The sequence below is a fragment of the Trematomus bernacchii genome, unplaced genomic scaffold (genome assembly GCF_902827165.1).
Source record: "Trematomus bernacchii unplaced genomic scaffold, fTreBer1.1, whole genome shotgun sequence".
NCBI lineage: Eukaryota > Metazoa > Chordata > Actinopteri > Perciformes > Nototheniidae > Trematomus > Trematomus bernacchii.
This window is the reverse complement of record NW_022987852.1, coordinates 276,365-287,013: the sequence shown is the minus strand read 5'-3', so window position 1 is coordinate 287,013 and position 10,649 is coordinate 276,365. Positions and strand designations below refer to the sequence as shown.

Sequence of the window (10,649 nt, the reverse complement as noted above, 5' to 3'; positions counted from 1 at the left end):
CGTGGCCCGTGACATGTCTTGTGAATTCTCCGGCCGAAGCTCCAAATGAACCGTCAGTGTTTGCCATCAAAGCTCCAGCTCTCCTCGTGTCTCTCTCTTTGAGTCCTGACTCCAATTGCTTCAGAAGTTTCCCCCACACCCTTAATACATTAAAGTATTGTGTCACCACACTTCTTGCAAAGCCATTTATTATATATAAAAACAAGAAGAAAACATGGTATTTGGCTAAATGAGTAGATAAAGAATACAACATAATGAGGACAGGATTAGACTTTGGATCCAAAGCAGTCCTGCGTTTATTTTGAAATCGACCACCGGAAGTAGTACACCTCCACACCTGTTGATTGACAGTGTCGCAGCCTCCATAAGAGCTCGCGGGCTCTCTGAAGCAGTCAGTGATCTCTCATCTCTTTTAATGTAGATCTCTGTTGCCAATGAAACATCTCTAACTCCCTCTCTGACCTTTTAATACTCTTTCTGTGACACGTTTCACATAAAATCAAAGTTATTCTGCTGTGAAATATAATTTTTGACAGTGACACTTTCCCAGACTTTATTTTATATTTTTGATGCAAAATGCCTTTCATCGAGCACGTTTCTGACGCAGATCTGGAGCGCTTGGCTCTGGAGCGGGTCGTCCCGGCGCTGCAGGACTTTGGCTTCTGTTATTTGGACGGGGTCCTGGGGGAAGTGGCCGGGGGCGAGGTGCTCCAGCAGGTGATCGATATGCACCAGGCCGGGGTGCTGCAGGACGGCCGGCTGGTAGGCTCTGTTCCCGGGGTGCACCGGAGCAGTATCCGCGGGGATAAGATCGCCTGGGTGAGCGGGATGGAGCGCGGCTGCGAGGCGATCAACTTCCTGCTCAACATGATCGATAAGATGATCGCTGTGTGCGCGAGCCGGCTGGAGAGCAAGAAGATCCGCGAGAGGTCCAAGGTGAGAGAGAGGGGGGAGACATTGGAAACATATTTTAATGCCTAAACACACACTGATGCTCCTGTAAGACAAGAACTTCGACATTTGGGATCAATAAAGTAACTATCTATCTATCTAATACTGGACATCAGGAGATGTATTTAAAATGGCAGCAATACTATAAAATAGCTTACTACCAGTCACAACAGGTCAGATGTAATACAGTCATAACAGGTCAGATGTAATACAGTCATAACAGGTCATATGTAATACAGTCATAACAGGTCAGATGTAATACAGTCATAACGGGTCAGATGTAATACAGTCATAACAGGTCAGATGTAATACAGTCACAACAAGCCAAACGTGAACAAATGAATAGAAAACCAGCTGAAATAGAAAAAAAAACAGGCGTAAAATAATAGAGAATAATGCACAAATTAAAGTTCAGTGCAGTGTAAGGTGTCATCTGTTATTGAGCTGTCAAGTACAAGTAAAAAAATGCAATTAAATGCAACAAATTAATTAATATTAAATAGGATTAACACAGAAAGGCTTGATATTGAACGGAAACTAAACAGTAAGCTATGCAGAAATCTAAACGAGTCAGAATACAGACTGAGTTGTGCAATGTTGTTGTTGTTGTTGTTGACACTAAATGCTTTCTGGTACATGTCCCTTCGCTCATATGTCATCATAGAGAAGGATAGATAAAACACCAGCAATGTGACGAAGCTTTTTGGGGCTTGTCTTTCATCTTTTTTTAAGATATGTTTCATGTGGCTGTAAACGTTGCTTTTCTATCAAAGACCACACGCAAAGAGTTTTAATCGTATGTGTGGATAAGTGGTGTGCAAAACCTTTAAAATGCACGTGTAATGTGGATATGTAAAGTTTGGTTTTAATTGTTGTTGAGCATCAGGGTTTCTCCATCAGGTCTGCATCGTTGTCTGCATTATCAGGATTGATCTGAAGTGTGTTAGAGCGACATTGGAACGGTTAACCTCAGGAAACGCTGACGTGCATTTTCTGTATTTACACTGTTTCATTCACGGTGATAGTGAGCAGGTCGTTTGTTTGGCAGCAGATTTCGATTGCGTTTGGCTTCCTGAGCATTTTCCAACGCTCTGCTTTCTTGTTCAGGAGGTTTTGTTCTGGACTCAGATGGCAGGTTAGGGGACATCTTTTGTGAGGGCTTTCATAGAAGACAAGTGTTCATCCCATTACAGATGACTTTCCTCCCCTAAACCTCCTCTCCTGACGCGTCAACAGCAGCTAAACCATCACGTTCACTGGGTAGCATTCACAAAATCAAACAGCTGTGTAAAGCTAACTGTATTTGCTGCATTGAGTTTTCCAGCTGATTTCAGGTCAGTTTTGCTCATTAACCCGCATAGATCGGATGTTTTCGGTTTCATACGGAAACGTTTTGAAGGTGTCATTGCAGAGTCTCTTTCCAGTTTAATATGTAAGCCTTTTTGGCATCAGTCCAGCGACCCGTTCTGGGCCCTGAGCCAAGGCTTTAGAAACCAGCATACGCTTCAGGAAGGACAGGAAGTGAACTCATGGACTCCCATTGAATGCTGGGAATGTAGATCTGAGTTTTTAACAGGAATGGTGTGGTGGTTGTGGCTCAGGGGTTAATCTGCGTCGACCAATCAGAGGGTTCGATTCCCCCGAGCTCCTGCAGTCAAAATGTCCTTGTGCGAGACAATTAACATTAAAAAGCAGTATAAGTGTACATGTTTTGTTTTAAAATAACTACCATGTGTGGAATAAACAAATAAAATAAAATAGAAATATTTAATATTCCATGCCTCACATACTTATGTATATATAATAACTTGCTTTATATTTGTTACTGTACATTTTGTAATTCAACATGTACATTTTCTACTTTCTTGTTTATTTCTAGTCATTTACTTTTTATTGTACAACGCCTTGTCTTTTTATGCTGTTGCAACGCAAACATTTCATCATATCAGATCAATAAAGTACTTCTTATCTTATGTTATCTTATGTTATGTTATGTTATCTTAACCCCACATTTCTCCTGTAGGTGTTGTGTTGTGTTCAAAAGCTGTTCAAATGTATCTCAGTCCAAAACACAAAAAATGACTATCATCCAATATTGTTTTAACTACATCATAACTAACTTATAATGCATTCATAACCGTACAATCCTGTTTATTTAATTTATATATATATAATATTTAATTTAATGTTATGGCCCAAAACACATTACACCACATATTGCACACGTGCATGTGTGAGTTCAGGTTCAAGTGCTACGGCCCGTCCACACGGCGGCGTGCGTTGAAGCTTCAACGCTTCTGCCCATTCACTTTGAATGGGGTGACGTCACGCTTCGCCGAACTGCATTGTGGGAGCGTCGCTACGCGTTGCTCGCTTCAAAAGTTGAGCAATGTTCAACTTTTGAAGCTTCGGCGGACGCGTCAGCCAATCCAATCATATGCCAGTACAAGCTCTAGCCAATCAAACCGCGTGCCCTTGTGTCCGGGGCGGGAGATTCATGTGATTGGTTGTTGGTCGAGTTTCAACGCACGCCGCCGTGTGGACGCTGCGTTAGTGTACATATTCTTTGAGAAAGGTGGAGTTCCCGTGGGGGGAGGGGGCAGAGGGAGGGGAGGGGGCAGAGGGAGGGGAGGGGGGCAGAGGGAGGGGAGACCAGGTGCATGTAGCGGACAAGTGAAATGAATCTATTTAAATAAACATTGTTCTACAGTTTATCTGTGATCACTTCCTCCCAGCTGCAGATGGAGCGGTGGAGATCCTCACGTACACACTCCGCCACTTATTCAATTATTCACACCCCACACACTCACACACGTACACACACACAATGATTTACGGTATCCTTACTTCCTACACACACACACACACACACACACACACACACACACACACACACACACACACACACACACACACACACACACCCAGCATATCCGCCAGTCTTCAAGTGCAGCTTTGTGTGATATCAGATATAACTTCTTAAGAAAACAGGTCATCCCAGTTACAATAAGAACACACACACACACACACACACACACACACACACATTCCCAGCATATCCGCCAGTCTTCAAGTGCAGCAGTGTACGACGAGTGTGTGGGTGTGTGTGTGTGTGTGTGTGTGTGTGTGTGTGTGTGTGTGTGTGTGTGTGTGTGTGTGTGTGTGTGTGTGTGTGTGTGTGTGTGTGTGTGTGTGTGTGTCCATGCTTCAGTGGCGGTGTGTAAACAGACTTGCGTGATCTCCCAGCATCCTCTCTGTGTTTTTGGAGCACGTCAGACGCTCTTTATCAGCGCTGAGGGTCTGTCGTCATCGACGCTACGTGCAGCTCTGGACTCGCTCACATGCACGAAAACATCCCAAAAACAACTGTTAGGAGGAGTGGTTGCATTCAATGTTTCGTGCAAAAGTCAGACATCAGGTGGTAAACGCTGACGTCAGTGAGGTAACTAAAGGTGGTGATGCGTTCAGGGACCTGTGTGTTTGATGTGGATAACATATAGCCTGTGGTTATTGTACGGAAAGGGAAGAGGACATGATGTGAGCCCTTCAGAGGTGAGGATCGGTTTGAACAACAAGAGGTCGTTGATAGCAGGTGATGCTGGTGATATCAGATCAGATCAATCAGAAAGGTGCTCAATGTTTCAAGGAGATCCATACACACACTTAAAACTTTGTTCACATCTTGATTCCGACATACTGTACTTTGACTTACTCTCTACATTTTTTCAAATTACAATACAAAAACTGTTTCAGGACTTTTTTCACGACGTTTTAACGACATACTATACTAGGACTTTTTATTGACTTCTTCTAAATGTATTTCCCGACTTCTTGACGCCATAGTATGATATTCTTTTTGCCATATTGTTGAACGACTTTTGCAACATTACATATTAAGACTTTTATTGACTTTTTCCGACATACTTTGTTGACTTTTTGACATGTATTTAATGACGTGTTTACAACATAGTACACTTAGATTTGTTGCCAGATTGTATAATGACTTTTTTGTGACTTTTCTTTTCACATTTTGTACGACATACTTTACAAGGACTCTTTTCCCATGAAGTAAAATGACTTTTTTTGCAACATACTTACTATATTAAGACTTTTTTGCCATAAAATACTGTGAGTGTTTAATGACATCCTATACTATGACTTTTTTCAAAAATATTTTAAGGTTTAATCAAAGGTTTTCCTGAATGTACAAGATGATTGATCCCTCTACTTTTCCATGTAGCATATGAGGTTCAATTGTAAGGTATAAAGTTACACACTGACCAACTCTTAAGAAGCAGAGGAAGCATAAACAAATACAAAATTGTCCCCCCGGGCAGCACTGCAACCTTTAGTCCCGAACAGGGAGTGGAAGCTGATAGGCTGAGAGCAGCGAGCGGTCATCAGACATTACACACTGTCAGTCAACAATGAGTTAAACTCAGGATTTCCTTCTCGGAAGAACAAACGAGCTCACACACACACACACACACACACACACACACACACACACACACACACACACACACACACACACACACACACACACACATGAAGAACACGCATGCTTTTAACAGTTTGTGTACGTGCAACTGTCGCCGTATGCACACAACCACAACACACACCCCTGGTGAACGTGAGAAACATTTGCAGATTACCATGCACACCACACACACACACACACACACACACACACACACACACACACACACACACACACACACACACACACACACACACACACACACATACACACACACACACACACATACATACATACATACATACACACACACACACACACATACACATACACATACACACACACATGCACACACACACACACACACACACACACACACACACACACACACACACACACACTCACACACACATGATGAAACCCCTCGGGGTCTAGACACTGGTGGTGGTGAATGGGTAGTCGTGGTCGGTCTGAAGGGGAGGGGCTTAGCTTGACCCTGGACTCAGAGGGACAGGAGGTGAAAAGGGGGGAGGGGGGTTGCGTCGAGTCACCTGAAATGACAGCTGTCAGAGGGGGGAGAGCAGATTTAAAAGGGTTAGCGGAGCGCTATGATAGGCTTGTGGGAATAGAGCAAAGTGATTGGTTAAGCTGGGGAGTGACGCCCTCGATCACTTATTGAGAGGAGAGAGAGTAGTGACATCGAAATAGTAAATGAATGAGAAAAGACGGTCTTCCTGGTTGAACTTGCGCTGAACTTCCTTATTATTCTGATTCTGTAGTCTCATACTGAAATACTCTACTGTATGCAAATAAACTGCATATTGTTCCAGGTGAAATACTGAAGTCTGATCACATGTGTTTACTGTGTGTTTTTCTCCAGGCGATGGTTGCTTGTTACCCTGGAAACGGGGCAGGTTACGTGAAACACGTTGATAACCCGAACTCTGACGGCCGCTGCATCACCTGCATCTACTACCTCAACAAGGACTGGAGCGCCAAGGTGCGTTCAGGGACCTCCGCTCATTACAGAGCCCTGTCTTGACCTCTGACCAAAACTATAATAACAAACAAAAATAATGCAAAATATAGTCAAATATAGCCGTATTTACAATATCAGAATAGTCAGATTGTGAGATTTCCTGTCTGGTGAGGGAATAGTAATGTTTATCACTCTGACTTTCGCTTTGTAACACACATTGTTATTGATATTAAAAACTGTTTTCGTACCTCAACTTCAGTAAAAGTAGAGTTTTCCTGACAGTTTTTCACAAATATATGAAGTTATTAATAATTAGAACTGCTGTATTTTAGCTCTGTAGATGTTTACGGTTGTGCTAATTTACCTAAGAGAGTTCTAACAACATATATTATTAATGAAGTTGTGAGAACATGTAAAATAATAAAGGTAAAAAAGTGAAACACAAAAATGATAAGGCTTTTAAAATATTTTAATGACGTTTTCTAATTAGTCCATGTTGTGTTTCTGATCTCCTCTCTCCTCTCGTTATTGATCAGGAGCACGGAGGCGTCCTCAGGATCTTTCCGGAGGGGACGTCCTTCGTGGCCGACATCGAGCCGCTGTTCGACCGGCTGCTCTTCTTCTGGTCCGACCGCAGGAACCCCCACGAGGTGCAGCCCTCCTTCAATACCAGGTGACCAACCAGTCAGATCATTAACCAATCAGATAACTAACCCACCAATCAGGTAACCAACCAATCAGATAACTAACCCACCAATCAGGTAACCAACCAGTTATTTAACCAACCAACCAATCTGATAACCAACCAATCAGAAAACCAACTAATCTGATAACCAACCAATCAGATATCCAACTAATCTGATAACCAACCAATCAGATAACCAACCAATCAGATAACTAACCAATCAGATAACCAACCAATCAGATAACTAACCAATCAGATAACTAACCAATCCGATAACTAACTAATCAGATAACTAACCAATCAGATAACTAACCAATCAGATAACCAACTAATCAGATAACTAACCAATCAGATAACCAACCAATCAGATAACTAACCAATCAGATAACTAACCAATCCGATAACTAACTAATCAGATAACTAACCAATCAGATAACCAACCAATCAGATAACTAACCAATCAGATAAACAACCAACCAATCAGATAACTAACCAATCAGATAACTAACCAATCAGATAAACAACCAACCAATCAGATAACTAACCAATCAGATAAACAACCAACCAATCAGATAACTGACCAATCAGATAAACAACCAACCAATCAGATAACTAACCAATCAGATAAACAACCAACCAATCAGATAACTGACCAATCAGATAAACAACCAACCAATCAGATAACTAACCAATCAGATGAACAACCAACCAATCAGATAACTAACCAATCAGATAATCAAACAATAATTTAATTAATGAATCAGATTTAATTGAATTTCATTCAGTATAATTTAAACATTGACATTTTCTTCATCTTGCTTTGTATTCATTGATTGATTAATACGTTCAACCTAAAGGATTTATCTGATTTAAGTTCTGTCCCAATCATACAAATGTTTCTCTGAGAACAGAGAAATGGCACCACCTGCTGGTGTGAGTGTGGAATTACACTCAAACATTTCCCTTAAAGCAACTTCTGGAACAAAAAGCATCTCAAATTATGTTGTTTCTTTATCTTTTATCGTAGGACAAGTAGAGCTTCCTTTTGTCCCTACAGGGAGGCAGCATATATTTAGTTTAGGATCAAATGCAATCAAATGGATATATTGTTCTACTTAAACTTTATTAAAAAGTTTTATTTTCAAAGCTCAAAACTGCGGAAGAAAAACAAATAAAAACAAACCCATAAACTCTGAATTACAGTGCAGTGAAAAAATAAAACATATACACAAACTACTTAGAAAACTCAAATTAAAATCCAGAGTTTTATTTAACAGCGTTGTTGTTGTTGTTGTTTGTGTTTCAGGTACGCCATCACTGTTTGGTATTTTGACTCGGAGGAGAGAGCCGAGGCTAAGAGACGCTTCAAAAACCTGACAGGTACGAACACACACACACACACACACACACACACACACACACACACACACACACACACACACACACACACACACACACACACACACACACACACACACACACACACATACACACACACATACACAATGGGAAAGTAGGATTTAATTTAGTCATTGCAAGGAATACTTTATCTGCAATTCACATTGAAAAACTCTCATAGAACAATCAACAAATACAGAAAGTAAATTAACTTCTCAATGTTTCATACTATGTCATTATTATGACATGTGGATTATGCATTTATTGTCATGATATATAGGTAATAAAAAGCCCAAATAGTGCATGCTTTTATACATGATTTCTATCTTAAACATGCATCCATACTTTGTTTCCTACAGTATATTTCCCGTGACTGAATTTCCTGATCTATGTGTTTCAGATTCCTCTCTGAAGCAGAGCAGCTGATCGTTGGGAGAATCTGAGGCTCAAAGCTTCTGGAAAAGCTAATAGAAAAAGTTGAAAAAAAAGATGTCACTCTTCAGCAGATCAACCTGCCAGAGCTGCCGTTTCCTGCTGATGGTGCCTTCAGGTGACCTGCTGATGATGCCTTCAGGTGACCTGCTGATGATGCGTTCAGGTGACCTGCAGATGATGCCTTCAGGTGACCTGCTGATGGTGCCTTCAGGTGACCTGCTGATGATGCCTTCAGGTGACCTGCAGATGATGCCTTCAGGTGACCTGCTGATGATGCCTTCAGGTGACCTGCTGATGATGCGTCCAGGTGACCGATGCGTTCAAGTGACCTGCGGTGATGCGTTCAGGTGACCTGTGGTGATGCGTTCAGGTGACCTGTGGTGATGCGTTCAGGTGACCTGCAGCTGCTCAGGACGTTCCTGCTTTACTCTCCACTGAGTCGAGGGGAAGAGAGGACTTCTGCTCGCTTCACCCTACAGGAGGGGAGAGGAAGAACTCTTTAAAGTTTACAGACAGAACATGAGACTTTAAACCTGTGAGACTGTACTTTGACATGTTCTTTATTCATCTTTGAAAAGAGGTGAAGACACACAGGAGTGTTTAGACATGAACAGAGGGGGTAAAAGTACACACATCCTTTACTCAAGTACAAGTACACATACTCGTGTTTAAAAATACTCTGGTAAAAGTAGAAGTACTGACTAAACTTCTTTACTCAAGTCAAAGTAAAGAGGGCTTTGAAATGTACTTCAGTAAAAAGTACCCATAACTAGCAGCTGTTTTAAAGAGTACCTGACCTCCCTTTATATTAATAGAACAATAATGTCATTGTTAGCTAATGAATGTTTCCATGCTGAACAACGGCAACATGACAACGTTTTCATTGGTCCCTCTTCTTTAGAGAAGACCAGGAAATGATGGATACACGGATCGTGTTCAAATCAATAGGCACGCAATGACTCTAAATAATAATGATCACGCCACCAGACACACATTCAAACTAAAGGAACCAGCCTGTTTGGGAAATGTGAGAAGTAGAAAGTACAGGTATTTGGGTTCAACATGTAAGAAGTAGAAAGTACAGGTATTTGTGTTCAACATGTAAGAAGTAGAAAGTACAGGTATTTGGGTTCAACATGTAAGAAGTAGAAAGTACAGGTATTTGGGTTCAACATGTAAGAAGTAGAAAGTACAGGTATTTGGGTTCAACATGTAAGAAGTAGAAAGTACAGGTATTTGTGTTCAACATGTAAGAAGTAGAAAGTACAGGTATTTGTGTTCAACATGTGAGAAGTAGAAAGTACAGGTATTTGTGTTCAACATGTAAGAAGTAGAAAGTACAGGTATTTGTGTTCAACATGTAAGAAGTAGAAAGTACAGGTATTTGTGTTCAACATGTGAGAAGTAGAAAGTACAGGTATTTGAGTTCAACATGTAAGAAGTAGAAAGTACAGGTATTTGTGTTCAACATGTAAGAAGTAGAAAGTACAGGTATTTGTGTTCAACATGTAAGAAGTAGAAAGTACAGGTATTTGTGTTCAACATGTAAGAAGTAGAAAGTACAGGTATTTGTGTTCTAAATGTAAGAAGTCAAAGTAAAAAGTGTTCAGAAAATAAGTAGTGGAGTAAAGTACTGATACTAGAAAAATGTACTTAAGTACAGTAACAAAGTATTTGTACTCCACTACTTCCCACCTCTGGTCATGAAGGAACATAGGGGA

General features: G+C 41.0%; 1 protein-coding gene across 1 annotated transcript; it reads left to right on the top strand.

Annotated features, from left to right (window-relative positions):
- Nucleotides 1-412: 412 nt before the first annotated feature.
- Nucleotides 413-9,615, top strand: egln3 (egl-9 family hypoxia-inducible factor 3). The gene is made up of 5 exons (XM_034113454.1): nucleotides 413-936; nucleotides 6,312-6,431; nucleotides 6,947-7,083; nucleotides 8,402-8,475; nucleotides 8,894-9,615. The coding sequence occupies exons 1-5, from the start codon at nucleotides 577-579 to the stop codon at nucleotides 8,917-8,919; spliced, it is 717 nt and encodes a 238-aa protein (XP_033969345.1). The 5' UTR covers nucleotides 413-576; the 3' UTR covers nucleotides 8,920-9,615.
- Nucleotides 9,616-10,649: the final 1,034 nt, after the last annotated feature.

Coding starts and splice junctions, on each gene's coding strand:
- egln3 (XM_034113454.1), top strand. CDS start 577: ATGCCTTTCATCGAGCACGTTTCTGACGCAGATCTGGAGCGCTTGGCT. Junction 6,432..6,946: donor ACAAGGACTGGAGCGCCAAG/GTGCGTTCAGGG, acceptor GTTATTGATCAG/GAGCACGGAGGCGTCCTCAG. Junction 7,084..8,401: donor CAGCCCTCCTTCAATACCAG/GTGACCAACCAG, acceptor TTTGTGTTTCAG/GTACGCCATCACTGTTTGGT.